Genomic DNA, 18,791 nt, shown 5'->3' with positions numbered 1-18,791 from the left:
TCAATCCACTGAGCTACGCCAGCCAAGGCTACATATATATATTTATGTACTTACAACTTACCAACTGGTGTCCAGAACCATAGAGGTTGTGTACCAATTTTCACTCCAAACAATGATGCTAGAGGGTGTCAGTGTCCTCAAATTCCTCAAGCATAGGATTATAACATTTCTAAAAAATATCTTTGCCAATCTCAAAAACAAAAACAAATAAACAAAACCTCTCATTTTTAGTACTCCTCATTTCCTCAGGTATTAAAGAGATTAAACCCTTTCTGTGTTACTAGCAATTTGTATTTCTTCTTTTGTGAATTCCCTACAGCCTTTGTCCATTTTTTCTTATTATTTCTTTTTAAAAGACCTTTGTATAATGGTATTATTAATCATGTATCATTTTTGTTGTAGCTGTTTTTCTAATTAATTTTTTTTTTAATTTTTGCCCTTTGGAAGTTGATTTGGAGTAGGGAACAAAAGTATTTTTGATGTTCACTTTTCTGTTTCTGAGTTTCATTACTAGGACCCTGCATCCCCCAGTACTCATATTTTTAGGACTAGTGCCTCTGATTTTATTCTCTGTCATCAAATCATTGCTCCAAAGGACCCAACTGTGATTTATTTAAGTGGAAGATATGAAGTACAGATCTTCCTTTTTTTCCTAAAGTAGTCCTTTGTCCCATTGGCAATGATACAAAATTCCGCCCAATCATATGCTGAATTTCTCAGGCCTATTTTTAGACTGTTTTTCAACACTAGTCCTGCATGTTTTAAATATGTTTAAAACATATTATGCAGCTATGGTGGACTTTTTCTTGCAATAAGTGCATCTTTTTTAATATATTCAATCCTCTCAAGTCACCATCTTTATTGTTTGTTTTGTTTTGAAATATTTTCAAACCCATAAAAGGTTACACGAGTCATACAGTGAATTTCTACTTGTCCATAACTCAGATTCCCTAACTGCTTACATGTTACAGTTTGCACTACCACCTTTTCTCTCTAGATAAAAATACTGTCTTTTTCTGACATGGTGACCTATCACCTCTAAGTATTCTACTCCATCATGTACTTCCCAAGGGCACATGTTTCAGACTATACAAACCTGTTCTAGTCAGGAAACCCACACTGATTCAGCCACAGACCACATGCCCATTTTACCTGCTGCAGAACATCATCTCTTTTATTTCTGGTGCACTTACTCTTGTGGTATCATCAGTCTCATTCAGTATGGAGCAGTTCATTAGCCTTTCCCTGTCTCATGATTCGGATAGTATTAAAGAACAGTACAGACCTTTTCTTTTTTTTTTTTGTAGGATGACCCCAACCTGGATCCTCCCAGTATTTCTCATGACCAAACTCTAGCTATACATTCTTGGCAGGAAGACCCCAAACTGGTGCTGTGGCCTTCACGGTGCCTCCCATCCTGTTGCTAGTGATGTTGACCTTGACCTAGTTACATTGGTATTTGCCTAGTCTCTCTAGTACAAAGCCTGCCTTTTCCTTTTGTATTTGATTATTATTTCATGTGGGGATACTCCATAGTATGCCAGTATCCTGATCTTAATCACACCTCCACCCAGCAACCTTTTCTCTCAGGGATGACTCTTGCCTGAATCAGCCACCACAATAATGGTTTCAAATGGTGATTATTTATTTCCATTGTTTCTCCTATATTTATGAATTGACATTCTATTAAAGGAGTTTTCCCTTCTGCCCCAATTAGTTAGGTATTTATTTGTTTATCTTAGTAAAGAGTCAAGGATTCACAATTACTCATTGGGTTGTATATATACTTTAATTTATTCTGATGTTCAAAATGTCCTGGATTTGGCCCTCAAACAGACTCTTCTGTCCTTCTGACATATCTCTTCTTTCCCTGAGCACTCCTTTTCCTCTAGCACACTGTGTTCCAGGATTATCTTGTTCTTTCCCAGTCCCAGTCCTGGAATCAGCCACTTCTTCAAGAAGTGGCTGTTCCTTTTACTGGAGAGTGGTATTTAGAGAACAAGACCTGGGCACTGAGTGTGCTTTTGTGAACATACATACACATGTGCATTCATCTGTAAGGATTTTCATGTCTATCTGTGTATGTATAGCTTACACTAATACTTCTAATTCTAATACCTCAGGTTCCTTGTAGCCTTCTTTATGTTATGAGGTCTCTTCTCAGAGAGCGAGAGGTCTGGCTCCTGATATCCTGAACATATATACTTCCTTACTCAACCACTGAACTTTTGTACTCAGTGTAACCAATTGTACCACTGTTCTGGCTGTCTTTCTACCTACCTCTGCATCCCTACCCACTGCTTCATCTGCAGGCACACCACTGCCACCACTGTCTAGCGGCCTTTTACCACCCACTTTTTCCAGCTTCTCCTGCTGAGAGGGAAAGCAAAGTGGAAGGAAAAGGCATCCATCATTTGTGTTTTGAGAAGAGCTCCAGTCCTTCAGCAAGTTCAGGTTGATGGGAGTTAACCATTTCAGGTTGAAATGGAGACAGTCTCCTTCCACCACTGCATGTTTGCAGGACATAACCATGTCCCCCATCCTTGCTTGTGTGGGCTTCCTCACCTTGGATTAGGTTGTGTCAGGCATCTTGCTGAACTCCAGTGACCCATAGTTAACTCTGAGATTATATTGAGGGAAACCAACTCTGGTTTAAAGCCAAGATATGACATTAGAGGATGAGACCAATTTTTCTGGTGCTTTCTCCATAAAGGACACTGCCACAATTCCCTTCTTACCTTTGGTGACATTTTGGGAACAGGGAAAATTGATGTCTTTGAGGATCCCCTTTATCTCCTCAGCTGTCACTGTCAGTGGACAGGAAGTTGGGGCCATCATCCTTTTCCTCTCCCACATAGTGAAACAGCCCCAGTATTCAGGTGCTCCCATGCAAAATGCCAGAGCTAGCTGAAAGAAGTCCTCCTCTATGATTTTCAGTGTGTTAGGTTTCTGAATATGTTGCAGAAGACTATAGTGTGAGGGGAAGGACTCACAGGAAAGTCCCCTGCCAATACTTACCTGTTCATTCATTGTGATTCTGTGTAAGATTTCAGCTGACAAAACATTTCTACAACTTAAAAGGCAGAGAGGAAAAGCTGTTTCAGGATAGCTGAAGAAGATAAGGTTCAGAGTTAGCATTCACCTTGGGGTCCCGTGGGGCCCTTCAAGTGCAGTCAAGGAGTGAGCAGAGCTTCAGGAAGAGCCTGAGTTCATGGACAGTCGAGGACAGATGGGAATAGGCCCCTAGATGAGGCTATTCTGGTGGTGGTAGAAGAATATGGCCTGTGTAGGTTGACCATAAGGGGTAAGCAGAAGGAGGTGTTGGGGGTATTCCTAAGACCCATGCCAGGTGTCCAGGGTAGAGGGTTTGGTGACATTAAGGAGCCCCATAAGCATGTTGGGATGTAAGGACCTCAAAACTTTGATTTGAGTTTCACTAGGCAAAGGGCACATAGGCAGTCAAAGGTGAGAGTCAGCCAAACCTGAGAGGCACCTGTAAGGAAGGACACCAGGGAGGAGCCTGCTTAACACCACCAATAAGGTGATTCTGTCTGAGGCACACCTGACTGGATCTGGGTTCATTGCTGGTCTTTCTGTCTTTGTGTCACTTGTGGGGGATAGCTCTCTCACCAGAGCGCATAATACTGTGAACTCTCTTGTACTGGTGTGACAGGTTGGCGGGGGCAGTTTCAGCATTCTTATGCCTAGGCTTAGTGTCTTAGCTCATGTGGTTGCCTTAATTCTACTGGTGGCTGTGGAAGGTTGGAGGGTTGTGGGTGGCCCAGCCTAGCCCTGATGGCAGTTCCTTGGTTTGTTCATTTATAATCAGTGTTAAGCATTGACTGCTATGAAGGTGTCCTGGGCCATGTGAGTCCCACCCATGGGGCTGGGTGCACATAGCAAGAGTGGCAATGGCTAGACCCTTGGGAGCCTTCCCTCAGAGATGGGGGTGGGGGAGTGGGTAGTAAGAAGGAATCACAGGAAAGCTGTGTGGGGTGCCATGGCCCAGGCTGGATGTGAGGTAGGCTAGCAACAGGAAAGTGAAGTATGATGGAAGGGGCTTGGGCCTGGGGATTGGGGCAGGGCTGTGACTATTGTCTGTGGTCTACTGTGGTGACTCCAGTCAAATCTCTCTTCACTTGACTGAGGACCTTTTTACTTATGCAAACCAATCAAGTCTTTGAGCAGGTCACTCTATATCTCAGTCCCAGGGACACCTTGGCCAGGTAGCCATCAACAAAGAAATTTCTATTTCGCCTTTCAGTGACTGACTCCCTGGGCTCTGAGGTCAGAGGCACTGCCCAGACTCCTCAGGAGTCTGCCTCCATAGCAGCATCTCCCACCTCAGCCTTGGCCTTTGAAGAACAGTCATCACAGACCTCCCAAGGGCACTGACCCCTCTCAGCAAGGCCCTCAGTGGCCCTCAGTGCCTCAGGGATAAATTCCCAGGGATTGGTAAGCAGGCCACCTGTCATAAGTTGCAGTACCTGGATTCGGTCCTTTTGCACACACCTTGTGCAAGTACAGCATGACAGCTTTTGCCACCTGTCCCAGTCAGCCAACTTGTGAATCCAGAGTCACCACTCAATGTGTCACATCAGCAAAAGCCTGCCTCAAGTCATGTTCCTCCCTACCTGGCACTGCCACACATAGTCCCCTGCAGTTCTCTTGTGTGCATAGATCCCCTCCTATAGCCTGTTCTCATCTCCTGGGACAAAGTGCAGTTGCAGGGCTGAAAGCAGGAGGTTGGGGATGGTCTTGTTGTGATTCAGTGCTCTCTGGAAGGTGACTGCTACAGCTCTTGAGGAAGGAGGAAGCTGATTTCCTCTTCAGGTTGTGGCATTAAGAGGTCTCTGGTGGCCTGGATGGCACCCTGAGGAGCTGGATCTGCCTCTGAACCTTAAGTACATGGGTGAGTCCCTGAGGGCAGAGTTGAGGCTTTGTCTCTTGAGGGTCTATCACACTGTAGGCCCTCAGTAAATAATTGTCACCTGAATGAGGAAGTACCCTTCATTTACCTGGAGCAGAGCAATGGAGTCATCTGTACAGCAGTGTTCTCCATGAAAAGGCCTTGTGAGAGGAGGGAGGTATAGGGCAAGAGAGTAGAGCCAGTCAGGCCTTGGTTCTAGGATCCTTGCCTGTGGGCATGGCTGCAGCTGAAGCTTGGAGCTTGAAGGGCAGGCCCAGACATTTGGCCATTCTACAGCAAGAAGATGAGGGCCAGGGCATCTATACTGTCATGTTTAGAGCGGCTCTCTACCTGGTGTTAGCCAGGATGTGGGCTGGAGGGCAAACTAAAGGGAGGGTTGTAAATTAGTCAGGAACTGACTTAAGTTGCCCTCATGGGAGACAGTGAGGTCTCAGGGGGAAAAGGTGGGGAAAGAAGTGGCTTCTGCCCTGACTGGTATGGCTCAGTGGGTTGGGCATCAGCATGCAGAGCAAAAGTTTGCTGGTTTCATTCCCAGTCAGAGCACATGCCTGGGTTGCGTGGGTTGCGAGCCAGGTCCCCAGTTGGGGACGTGTTAGAGACTGATCTAGAGGCAAATGATCAATGTTTCTCTCCTTCTTTTTCCCTTCCTTCCCCTCTCTCTAAAAATAAATAAATAAAATATTTTTTAAAAAAAGAAGTGACTTCTCCAGGAAGTTGGGGATTGTGACGACTGGGATTGTGGAGGCATTTCATGCAGTTAATAATTCTGCTGAGATGGTGTCCTGAAAATCTTCAGCAGCCCCAGGCAGAACATGGCTGGGGCCTTAGAACCCCTCCACTCCAGGGCCAAGGCCACCAAGGTACTACAGTATGGGCCTCTGATTGGCAAAAATAGTGCCAGAAAGCTCTTCAGCCCCAGGAGAGCTTGGTGTAGTGCTCCTCAGATACCAGATACCACTGTGACCCTTTTGTTTCTTTCCTCATCACAGCCACCCAGAAGGTGCCAACCTGTGTCTATCCCACAAGTCTAGTGAATTGGGAGGGGTCCTTAAGGGAAACTCTGCCTCCTCTGTTGTATTTTCAACAAAGGAACAAAACCAGGAATGGCCTTTTTCCATTCTGGGTATGTGTGTCTACCTGTACATGTGTACACAAAGTGATAGTCCTAGAGAAGAATTCTGTCACAGGCAGCTTCTCCTTCATTGACTAGCAACAGCCAGAGGCCAGTTTATGTTTTGTATCCTCTTGTGAGCAGAGCTCTCCCTCAGTGCTCAGCAGAGGGCCATCTCACCAGGCCTTGGCTCTTGGAATAGAGCTGGGGGCAGCTAGAGGCCAGGATTCAGTAGCTGATAGTGATCCCACATGGTATGTTGATCGATTGGCAGGATTTTGGGGTTCCACTTACCCAGGCTGAATGGCACATTGTCAAGAGCAGCCAGTTAAGCAAGTCCTTAGTAACCAGCTGGTCTCATCAGCACCTCAGCGCTAGCTACGGGTTAAAGCAGAAACCTTTCCTAAACAGCTAAATTGGAGCTGAAGAAGGTGAATGTCTAATTCACTTGCAATCTTCTTAGTGCTGCCTGTAATAAAAAGCATGCTGTATATACTCATCCCCTACTGATGTTTCTCTGAAATTAAATAATCAGAAGGACATATAATAGTCCAATTCCACATCAGGCCAATATTATCAGATTGATGTCAGCAGTGATAATAGAAGGAGAAATTGTTGTGATTTCATTTATTAAATAAGAGAGCACCGAGAGTTTGGGTCTGCATACAAGAGGATGCTGTGCACACTCAGGCTCAGAGGCAGGAGATGCTGTTACCACCCTCTCCTGTGACAGCTGTACTGGTGGAACTGTTTGCTGCCTTTGTTTTCTCTGTCCCACCTTTCCAGTTAATGCTGCTCTTTGTTCTCAGCCTCCTTGCATGGCTACACATTTATGATCTTTCTCCTTCACTCTTCCTCCTGTGGATCAGGGTCTACCAGCTCTCTTCTACTCCCCACTTGGATCAGTGAATTTCTGGCCCCATAGAGGTACCCTGCCTACTGTGTGGTTTGGAGCAAGTGTCTTTTGTTTTTTTATTGTTTTGTTTCTTTCTTGGTTGTTTCTTCTTTGGAATATTTTGAGATTTTCCAAAGATCGAGTGGAGCTCAATGACACAGTGTGAGTAGCAAAGACTTTGGAGCCAAATACACCAGGCTTTTATCCTGGCTCCATCTTACTGCTGTGTGATCTCAAGTTACTTAACCTTCTGAGACTAGTGTCCCCATCTACAGAAAAGGACAGTAATGCCCCACTCACAGGGTTATTCTGGACATGCCTAGGACTTAGCACACAGTAGGCCCTGGCAAGTATTGGTTCTCAGTATGACCAGAACCATGGGCCTGTCCAGATGTAATATCAGATGAGTCTAGATTTTCCACCCATACTGTTTACCAAGATAAAAATGTGCCCCTTGTCATCTCCCCCTCATAGCCTGATCTTTATCCAGATCTCTCCCTTTGGGGAAGGTTTCACGGGAGCACAGGGAGCAGCTCTACAGATTTGGTTGTGAATTACAGCTCCTTCACTTGCCAGTTAGGTGACTTGCAGTCAGAGGAACCAGCTCTTCTCTAAATGGAGATAGTAAACCATTGTGCAAACCACAGAGCCTGGTACTTGCTGGATATGTTAAAGGATGACTGCTGTGGTCAAGCAGCCTTATGTCATAGAAGCTCGCATGTTGCTCTATTAGAAAGTGACTAGTGATTCATCTGCCTCCCACCCAATTTCCACTGGCTGGCACTTCCAACTCTGCCTCTGGAGACCAGGTCAGATCCCTTTTCCTGTGTGGCTGACAGTGTGCATTTCCTAGGGCTGCTGCAACAAAGTGCCAAAATCAGACTGGCTTTCCCTGAAGGTGGGAGGGTTGTTATGTTTTGTGCTTTTCTTCAAGCTCCTCGGCATTCCCTGGCTTGTAGATACATCACTCCAGTCTCTGCCTCCATCATCACTGTGGCCTTCTCCCTGTGTGTCTGTGTCTCAGTGTCTTTCCTCTTCTCATGAGGACACCAGCCATATTGGATTAAGGGCCCTCCCTACCCCAGAATTACTTATTCTAACTCATTTTATTTGTAACAACCCTGTTTTCAATTAAGGTCACATTCTGAGGTTTTGAGAAAGAAATGATTTTGGAGGGAGACATTCCTTCATGTGTGCAGACAATTCTCAGAAGCCCTTGACCCCCCAACCTCACCACATTGTCTTCTCTAGACCACGCTTTTGGCTGCACTAGGTGACAGACACCCAGTCCCAGCTAACATAAGCCAAAAGATTGAATGTATTAGCTTGTGCTATAGGAAAGCAAAAAATGGTTCTTAGCTGCTCATCAAGAAGTTCACATGGTGGGAGCATATGCTTCTTTTTTGGCCATGGTCATGCCTGTGTGAGGTCTAGTTTTAGGTCTTCCCTGTAGGGGCACAGTTTTAGCCTTGTACTTTTCTTCAGCCTGTGAGGCTGTGGGACAAGATTATGGTAGCCCATCCTTGATTGTGTGGACCCGGGTGGGCAGAGCCCCATGGAAGCTGCAAAGGATAAATCCGCTTCATCTGGTGATCATGTACTAATGGATTAGCATGGTGCACAGTCGCTGCTTCATAAAGTTGAGTTTCTGAGGTCCTTGCATGGCAGAATCTGGGGAATGGTCACTAAGATACTGCTGTCAGGGCACACCCAGCCACATGTGTTCTCCATGCAGCTCCAAGTCCTGTGTTCCATAGGCGGACATAGGCGAACATGGAATCCAGTGGTATACATGCTGGTGAGAGCAACTTGAGGAGGCTCTCATAGACAGATGAGGCTGCTCAAAGCTCTGCCCCCATGGACAGAACAGTGAGTCCAGGGAGAAGGAAAAGACAAAGTGGGAAAAGCCCCCAGATCCCCAAGCCATGTTTTAGGTGCTTCCCCCTGATACAGCTATGCTTGGGGGAAGTGGCAGCAAGGCCAAGAGGTTAGCAGGCCACCCAAGGCTTGAAACCAATCCCTTACCCAATTTATGAGATGTTTGGGACACAACCTGCCCTCTTAGGGCATTTGGGCTAGTGGCACAGTGATTTTAACAGCACAGCTAAATACAAATGATGGATGGCAGTGACAGGGTGTGTGGGGACCACTCAACGGCAGTGGACCTGGAGTAAGGTTCATACCTGATTGCTGGCCTTGTTTGTCAGATGGTGAGCACAAGCAAGCTGCTGGGTTTCTCTGGGCCACTATTTCTTCATTTAAGATAAATTAAAAGTATAGTTCCCATCTTACAGGGTAATTCTTAACATGGGGTCCAGTGAGCTGTAATCACCCAAGAAATGGGGCTTTAAACTGGCTTGGTGTTTTAGAAATCTGTGGCCTGCTTTACGTTCTAGAAAAATTACTGACTGCAGTGGAAAGAATGAGCTGCAGATAAGGAAAAGTTTAATTAGTTGTTATAATGATGATGGGGACAAGGGGATGGACTGGGGGCTTTGGGAGATAAAACTTAGGGCAACTTCAGTGTGGTGGGAAGGTGGGAATAGACTGTAGGGGAAGTTAGGGACAACTGGATTCCCAGCTTGGCTGGTGGTGTTTATGCTGTCATCCAAGGTAAAAGTGCAGGAGGAAGTGTGCTAGGGCAAGGACCAGGCCTCCTAGGTACCTGTGGGCTGCCCCCTGGGCTGCTTGGCCATCAGTGCCCACACAAGCAAAGGCCTAGAACTCTGGTTCAGATACTGGACTGTAAGCCCATGTACTGGTGTGCTGGGAGAGAGCTAACAGAGCAGAGTCAGGAATGAGCTTCCGAGCCTTGAGAATAAATGATGCTGTTGGCCTGGTGAGTGGGATGGGTGAGCACTTTTGAGCAGAAGGAGCTTGTGAGGCTGGCCTGGGGAACAGGGCTGAGTCCTTCTGCAGAGCCAGTCAATGTTTCTTTCTGATGCCCAATAGCCAATGGTCTCCTACTGGCCTTTCTCTCTTAGACCTTTGCCATTCCACCTTTTCCACTGAAAACACACTGATCTTTCCAAAAGGTCCCAAACTAATTCAAACCCAAACAGCTTCTGCTTGGCACAAGAAATTAGAAGGGGTTTTTGTGTCCAAAGGATGTGGGGTGGGGTGGGGTGGGGTGTAGCAGCTTGGAGATAGAATAGTGCCCAGTGTGCAATGCCTGGTGGGGAGAGCGACATTGGCTTCTCAGATGCGGAACTGGGCTGCATTCTGGAGGGTTTAAAGGCAGCTCCTCACTGTGCTCATGGGCCTAACTGCATGTGGTGCTGTGGGATGAGAAGGAGTAGTGTGTTTTTATTCCTGGATAATGCTTTTCCTTTTTCCGATGTTCTTATCACTACTGTCATCATGTAAACATGTTATTACCACCAAGGAGGCAGAACTCTGGTTCTTGGGCAACATTGCCAGAGCAGAAGAGTGGGCACATGCATGATTCTGAATGCCCAGAGATCATTATTGCCTCAGTGCAGCCTGTTAGCTTCTGGGGGGTCCTCACTCCCCAGCATTTGCCTTATGTCCCTAGTGACTGGTCAGCCACAGGGCCTATTGTGTGAGTGGGCAGGGAAGTGCTTGGAATCAGGTGGTCTCTGCTTACTTGTGTCCATCACACCCATGCCAAGGGCAATTACAGAGACAGGCTGTGGATGCCCTTTGTGCAGGCAGAGCAGCAGCCCATTTCCTGAGTGCCCATGACACTGCCAGACCAGAGGCCCCACTGGTTCTGAGTCTCATGCAGCACTGCATGGTGGGGTTCTCCTCCCCATCTGACTCCTGACCTCATGGTGAAAGTGGCAAAGCTGAAGTCTTACCCTGGGTTTGTCAGATTCCCAAATCTGTATTTTCCCTGTTGGCCCCCAGGGTGCCAAGTTCAGGTTTTCTAGCTCCTTGGACAAGGAATGCCATGATTGGTGACTGAGGAAAAGAGGCACCAAGATTCCTGAGGAAAGAGGCCTGGGCAAGCTCTGAACTGGGTCTAGAATGATATGGAAGCTTAGGTTATATAGAGAGGCACATTCAGACAGGGTTCCCTTATCAGGGCCACATCTGGAGTCATAACCCCCAAAGCCTCCTTAGCTCTGCTCCATCAAGTGCCGCCATTAACCCCAGCTTCCCTTCCTCAGCTCCTCCCACTTCACCTGACCCCTACCCTGCTTTGGTGTCCCACACTCACAACTAGGTTATTAGGGAGACTGGCGCTTCACAAAACACACTTCAGTCTGTTCTTCATCAGCCTCTAGATAGGTGGTATCCCCATTGTTCAGACGAAGAAAGTAAAGGCCAAGGAGGCTAGTGGCATCCTTAGCAATGCATGTGAGGCTTCTGACTTGGGTGACATTAAGCACCCCAAAGCCAGCAGATACCCTCCTACAGGGGAACAGGGCTTATCTCAATCCTGGAAAGTTCGCAGAACCCTCTAGATACCTTTTTTTTTGTGCATTGGAAGAGCAGCTGTTCACAGACTGGATGTTTTAGAAAATCTGAGCAGTTTCTTGTGCAGTATATACAAGGTTACGATGGACCAGGGCTCAGTAGGACTGTGCTTGGATAGAATACACCTACTTTCATGAATGGTTTGACTGCAGGCTAGCCCTACCCTGCTCAGAGAAAGCCTTTTATGTGTTGATCTGTGCTCTCCCTGTCAGATCTCATTCAGGGCTGTTTTGCAGGCAGATGGGTGAAATTTCTTCCAGATGACATTTGCCTGCTATCCTGTCTCCTCATATTGTTCCTGATAAATCCCTGAGGAGAAAGGCCTCTGCAGTCCCAGAGGTGGTGCTAGTGTGGAAGGGATGGATTTCACCCTGGCCCAGTTTTTCCTGAGCTGAGAGCCCACTAGGTATTTGGTGAGGTCTGCTCTCAAAACACACAGTGGCTCTTGTGTAGGGACTTGAAACCAAATGGGGAGGGGACAGAGGGAGAGGGACAAGTTATGAAGAGACTGCTCTGCCCTTTTATAACCTGCAAAGTGAGAGTTATGTCTTTACTTTAGGTCTGGAGAGGACAATACTCTTCAGGGTCTGGGCTCTGGTTCTAGGATGACTCGGCCACCCCATCTGGCTCAGGCCACTCAGACCCCGCCCATCCTCTTTCAAGATACCTCTTCACATAGACCTGTGAGCCTCATACCAACCTCCTACCTCAGAACTGAGCCTGGTGCTTCCCCAATCAAGGAGGTCTGCTATGCCTACCAGCAACTGAGCTGTGGCCAGGAACAGGCCCTCCTGGGGGTAATGGTATGGTGGAATGCTGCTTTAAGGGAGTGCAAATGAGGGTGCAGTAATACCTGTGCCCTCAGGTGCTCCTGCTTCTGGTAGGAGTAGAGCTGGTGTGAAGAACAACAGAGGTACCAGAGGAGAGCCCATGGAAAGACAGCCTCACAGGTTGCACCCTATGAGGGCAGGTCTGAAATGGGAAGGGAGAGGCTCATGCCTTTGAAGAATGGAAAACCAGGGTAAAACAAAGAGGGGAAAACAGTGCAATGGAGGGCAGAAAGCAGAGATCTATGTATTACTTCATGGAGTTCCTATGGGAAGACATGGAACAGTTGGAACTATAGTGGTAAGCATAGTCAGAGAGGGAACTTGACTGAGATGGAATGCCCATCCAAAGCCTGGCTGTCCTCAAGAAAAAAAATCCATTTTTTAAAGACCCACAAGTATATGCATCCATGTAAAAAAGTTTTTACAGACAAGAATGGAGAGACATTCTGCAAGCATTGGAAAAATTAGGTGGTCACCCCATTGTATCCCAGTTGTCTACAGTGAGGGGTGGAACCCAGGGAGAGGATCCCCTGATCTGAGGAGCCCATCTGTCTCCATGTGCTGAGAAAAAATGCCACATGTCTTCTTTAAGTAAGAAATGTCTAAGACCTCCTTTTGCACTGTATGGACATGAACCAGAAATGTGTCCTCAAGGACGGAAACAGCCTTGTCCCCCGTGGTTGCATCCTCAGAAGGCAATCTCACGTTGCTGGGGCAGAGCCTGGCCAGCATGGCCTGCTTGGCCATCCCTTCTGCTCCCCTCCTTCCTGGAAATGAGAAGGTTGTTTCTCTAGGCATGCTCTTTACCTTCTGAGTAACAAACTTGTGACTTGGCGTGGCATGGCTTCTTTAGTTTATAAATCATCATTTTTATTCCAGCTCTTGGCCTGAGTTTTAACTGGTCTTAGCTAAACACAGTCACTTCACTCCCCTCATTAGTGATGGTTTTAGGGGTGGGCATATGACCCAATGCTGGGTAGTAGAAAAGGAGAAAGCTGATGTGTATGAAACAACAGACCTGAGATGACAGCCACCACCTGGTGGTATGGAGGAAGGAGGAAAGATCTCTGGGCCGGGTGGCATCACTAATGGCACAGCAGTACTGGAAGTGCCACCCCTACACTCTTACAATGTGACAGTAAATCCTGGGTGTCTTACTTCCTGAGCAACTGAGTATTCTGTTCCTTTATGTATGTAACTGATGAACTCAGTGTGTTTCAGTTATCTTAAAATAATAATGGTGCAGTAGGTGAGTGGCTAAAAACCTGTGGTATGTTTACACAATGGAATACAATGGCTGTAAAAAAGGAAATCTTACCTCTTGCAACAGCATAGATGGACCTGGAGAGCATTACACTAAGTGAAATAAGCCAGATAGGGAAAGACAAATACCATTAATCTCATTTATGATGTGAAATCTAATGAACAAAATAAACAAACAAACAAAATAGAAACAGTCTCATGGAGAACAGACTAACAGCTCTCAGAGGGGAGGGGCCTGGATAAAGAGATTAAGCAAAAAAACCCCAAAAACCAAACAACAAAATGTATAGGCACAGACAACAGTATAGTGATTACCAGAGGGAAAGGAGGTTAGGAGAGGTGGGAGAGGGTAAAATGGGATAAATGGTAATGGAAGGAGACTTGACTTTGGGTGGTGAACAAACTATACAGATGATGTATGATATGATTGTATACCTGAAACCTATATAATTTTGTTAACCAGTGTCACTCCTTTGTGCCAGTCCTTTTATTATTAAAAAAAAATTAATACTTTACTTATTTCTTTTTAGAGAGAGGGGAAGGGAAGGAGAAAGAGAGGGAGAGCAACGTCAGTGTGTGATTGCCTCTCATGCACCCCCTCCTGGGGGCATGACTTGGCTCACAACCCTCACAAGCTGGTGCTCAATCCACTGATGCACACCAGCCAGAGCAAAAAAAAATTTTTTTAAATAATAAGGATGCTGTTCTGTTCTAGCACTTACTGCATGGCTAGATTTTTAAAAATATACAGATTTTTTTAAATATAGAGATCCTGGACTGGGAAAATTATTCACCTACAAGTCCTCCTGTGTGACAGGAGCAGAGGTGCATAAAGGATATAGTAATCCTTCCATTGGTGAGCGATTTTCTGCATTTTTAACTCTCACTGAGTGCCCTGAGCCATGTGTGGTGTTTATTCTGAAAGCCTGCATCAGGTATTTTGATTCATTGTATGGGTGTGAAGGTTCCTATGTGGACCTAGCCTGAAAATCAAGTCAGAAAACCATCTGTGGAACCAGTACAACCCAAACTGTGCAAAAAAAATAATCCTACTACTCCCATTTCCTCTGTATGACCTTGGGCTAGTTACTTAACCTCTCTGTGCCCCAGTTTCCTGATTTGTAACAGGGGGTGATAAATAATAACACAATGCTCAGAGCTTTCAGGAGTAGGTGAGTAGGGTGGTGCCTGGCACAAAGGCAATACTGTGGTGTGAGTGTGTGTGTGTGTATGAGAGAGAGAGAGAGAGAGAGAGGAAGAGGAGGAGGAGGAGGAGAAAGAGAAGAACAAGAAGAACAAGAAAAACAAGGAGGGGGGGGGGCAAAAAAAAGAAGGAATCAGGAAGAGATACACCAGAGAGGAGACCAAGGACCCTGGTGACCAACTTTAGTGTAATTTTATTTCAGTTTTTTTGTTTTCATTTCATATTTTAAAAAGAAAATCTTAAGTTTCTGTAGGTTCTAAACCTCCTTTGAAAAATGAAGAAAGAAAAAATATAGTAAAGTACTCCCAAAATACTGAAGTGGTTATCTTTAGAAAGTGAGATTCTGAACAGTTTTCTTTTTTAGATATTCCTATAGTATACCCAGTTTTCCTCATTGTGCATGTATGGTTTTGAAATCAGAAAAACAACTTTGTGTGTTTTCTACTTGTGTAGAAAGTAGCTACAATGTGTATAATCACAAGGTCACAATGGGGTATACAACTTAGGCCAGAATTGTCCTGGGAGGCAGCAAGCATCAGCACTGAGATCCTCTGGCTAGTGACTGGGCCCTCTCCCCCTAGAGCAAGACCCTAGTCCCATGGGTATCTGCTGCTGTTAAGCCTCAGACCCCACAGCACCAGATCCTCCTTGGTCCCCTTTTTCTCTCTGAGGAGTAGCTGGTCGCTGATGTGCCAAACCCACTGCCTAACCCATGTTAAGTAAGTGAGCCAATTCCCTCTCTGCCCACTGCAACTGAGCCCCAGATCTTCCTGCTTTCTGTCCTGCAGGCCTCGCAGGCTAGAGCCCGTGTGCTCAGGGCTGCAGGTTCAGATCCTTCGTTGCTACAGCGACCACCTGCATGAGGTGCTCCTGTGCTCAGACCTGGTCAAGGCTTACCAGCACTGCGTGACTGCTGCCCACAAGGTAAACCCCTGGGCTGCTGGGCTGTGGGGGTTTGGGGGGGCAGGCACTGCCAGTACTGACACTGTCTGCCATCTTTGTCTGCTACATCAGACATTCTAACCTGAAGGTCTCTGCCTTTAACACAGTGAGGGACTGGTGGGCCTTAGAGTCCCTTAGTCACCTCCTGGTTCAGACTTCCCACCTGGCCGTTTCCACCAGTGCTCTTGGAAATCTAAGCTAAGAAAAGGGCCCTGTGGACACTGGGCCCTACAAGACTGAGTTTAGGAGCAGCACTGCATAAAGTCAGTCCCCCACCTTCAAGGAGCCAGCCACCTAGTTAAGGGCATGCATATGCCACCCACTTCTTACATTTGAGCACCTGGGGGTGAGAGAATGGAGGAGGGCCCATGGTATAGGGTAGGAGTCATGGGAAAAGCAGGGAAGCCCTGTGGAAGGGAAGAGGCTTGGGGTTCTGGAGGTGGAGGAACGGGTGTAATCTGCCTTAGAGGATGAGGGGCCTGGGTATACCTCTCTGCCCGCCCCACTCCTATGGTCATTTGAAGGGGACCATCCTCTGATGGGTGGGAAGGGGTAACAGTGGGCCCAGGTCTCAGGGGGGCTGTGACTGTCCTAGATATCTGAGGCTGATAGCCTCCTTCCTCTGAGACTTGGTCCCAAGGCCTTGCCCTCTTTCCCTGGCCCTTCCAGACAGTTGTCATTCTCCTCTATATTCCCCAGTTCCTGGCTCTCTTCTAAACCATTCCATCTCCCTATCCAAGTCCAGCAGTACACTGTTTAGACTGAACCTGGCTCTTCCCCCCACCCTGACATGGCACACCTATACACACACACCTAGGGGCACCTTGGTGGCTTGGATTCACCAGAGGGCTGATGTGTTTTTTGAAAGCTGTGGGCCCTGGCTAAGTGTCTCAGTTGGTTGCAGCATCATCCCATGCACCAGAAAGATTGCAGATTTGATTCCCAGTCAGGGCACTTACTTAGGTTGTGAGTTTGATTCCCGGTTGGGGCACAAACGGGAGGCAACCAACTGATGTTTCTCTTTCACATCAATGTTTTTCTTTCTCTCCCTTCTTTGCTGTCTCTAAAATTAATATCCTTGAGTGATGATTTTTTTTAAACTATAAGATGGGGACTTTTTTCCATGGAAAAGCCTCTTTACCCAAGTAGGATACAAGCTGCTGTGGGTACTGGTGGTAGAAAGCCTAAGGTCATAGGTCAAGTGGCCCTCAGGCCTGGTCTGGCGGAGTCAGCTGCTCAACAGCTTGACCTAACCAGAGCTCTTCTCACTTTCCTGTCAGCCTGTCTGAGGCTCTGCCCAGCTCACATGTGCCCAGAGTCAGCTCTGGGACAGAGTAAACCCAGGTTCAGGCCTGCATGGGATCAGGTGAGTGCAGAGTCTGGATAGGAGGTGTTTTCCTCACCCCTGCAGAGCATGGAAGCTCTTTGTTCTACTTCAAGTTGAGGAGAAAAGATGCTGCCACCATCACTGCAGCACTGTCCATGGAAGGAGCCTGGACCTAGGCCAGCTTGCTAGACCACACTGAGTGGGCCCTTTCAAGCCCCTGCTCACCACATACCTAACTTTATTTTTACCAAGGAAAAGACCTACAGTCCTGCTGCAGCCCCCTTGGCTTCCTGGCAGAACCCCATCTCTGTCCTCCTGCTCTCTGTCCAGGCCCCACATCCATGGCAGTTGTCAGTCCCTCTCCCCAGCAGAGTATATCTTTGACAGCCCTACCAGTATAGCTTCATTGCACTGAGGCCAGGGTATTGTCATGAAGGAAGGCAGATTGCATTTAACTCTGTTGCATTTTCTCTAGCTCCAGCACGCCCAAGAAAGACTCTGGGGCACTGCCAGGCCTGGCTCCCTCTTTCCCACACCTGTGCCTTTCCTCCCTGCAGAAAAGCATTTTTGACCTGACTCCAGAAGGGCCTCAGTACCAAACCCTCCAATTGCACCCTGTGTGTGGAAGGTAGACAGTGCCAGAGAAAGTCCCACTGCCCCCTGCCAGCCTCTATCACAGAAGGAGCCTGGCAGAACCAACAATGGAAGTTCAAGGATCTTTTGTTAGTGATTTGGTTTTAGAATGGTCAGGTGGCAGTGTCTCTGGCAGCAGAGAGTAGATACAGGACAGAGGCCCAGCTGATTGGAAGTTGTGTAGAAGGCACTTCCCAGACTGGACAAGTTCCCGCCCCTGTGCAGCACCTTGAAAGCCTGGGCACATAAGCATGTGTAAGGATGTGAACAGCAAGCAAAAGTGTGAGGGCTTTATACCAGAGCATGCTCTCTGAGTGGTTTCACATAGACAATTCTCAGAGAACAGAGAGGAGACCTCAGTGGGGCTAAGGAGAACTGAGCTGACACCTGTCTATCTTTGGGAGTGGGGAGGTCAGATGAATGGAAGATATGTGTTAGCTGGTCCCTATACGTATGTGCTGAGGGGGCTCTGGTCATGGAGGTAAAGAGGGCTACTTCTGGGTCTTAGGATCAGGTGGGGAGGACCATTTCCATTAAACAGTTATACTCCTAGGCAGCCTAAGAGCCTAGGCCCTCTTGGGGCTCTGAGAGTGAGCAGGGTTGCTGCAAGAGGGCCGTGACTGAACTCTGACCTGTTCTCCTTTGTAGGGTTCAGAAGCAACTATTGTTCCTGACCCTGGCTATGACTTGGAGCCCTGAAGAAGGGACCAGTTATAGGACTGCAGCCTATAGACCCCCCAGGCCATAGCCACTTTCTGCCAGATGCCTATGATGCCCCTGTGCTTGGGGCCACCATGTGCTTAAGAAATGGAGGATGTGCTACTGTCTGAAAACAAATAAAGCAACTATCTTTGTTTTCAGTCATTTCCATAGCTGACAGACAGTCACTGATGCCTCCTTTGTCCAGCCCTGTGCTGAGCCCAGCAATGTAGGCTAATGAGACAGGCTGCACACCTTGAAGAGCACCAGAACACCCAGCTTACTAGGGGATACAGGTGGGAACCCATAATTCTGCTGTAGCCAGAGGCAGGTATGAGATAAAATGAGGGGGAAATGGTTCTTTCTAGGGACAGAGCAGGAAGAATAGGCCAGCTTCCTAACAGAGGCTCTGCCTGAGCTCCAATTCAATTCTAAATGGAGGACTGCTGGGCAAGCTGGAGGCTGGTTAGAGTGGGATCCCAGATGTGGGCCTGGGGGAGCATAGACTGCACAT

At 47.2% G+C, this 18,791-nt stretch overlaps 1 protein-coding gene across 1 annotated transcript in view; it reads left to right on the top strand.

Moving 5' to 3' along the window:
- Positions 1 to 18,338, top strand: part of CHCHD6 (coiled-coil-helix-coiled-coil-helix domain containing 6) — a 337,119-nt gene extending 318,781 nt beyond the window's left edge. The window contains exons 8-9 of the mRNA XM_045850165.1: positions 15,465 to 15,600; positions 18,227 to 18,338. Of these exons, the coding sequence (XP_045706121.1) occupies positions 15,465 to 15,600; positions 18,227 to 18,277 (187 nt within the window). The 3' untranslated portion in view covers positions 18,278 to 18,338. The remainder of the gene's footprint in view (positions 1 to 15,464; positions 15,601 to 18,226) is intronic.
- The last annotated feature ends 453 nt before the right edge of the window (positions 18,339 to 18,791 follow it).

The sequence above is a fragment of the Phyllostomus hastatus genome, unplaced genomic scaffold (genome assembly GCF_019186645.2).
Source record: "Phyllostomus hastatus isolate PE091 unplaced genomic scaffold, TTU_PhHast_1.1 phas_contig_80, whole genome shotgun sequence".
In the NCBI taxonomy this organism is placed as follows: domain Eukaryota; kingdom Metazoa; phylum Chordata; class Mammalia; order Chiroptera; family Phyllostomidae; genus Phyllostomus; species Phyllostomus hastatus.
The sequence above is the reverse complement of the archived record's forward strand: the minus strand, read 5'-3'. Positions and strand labels throughout refer to the sequence as shown.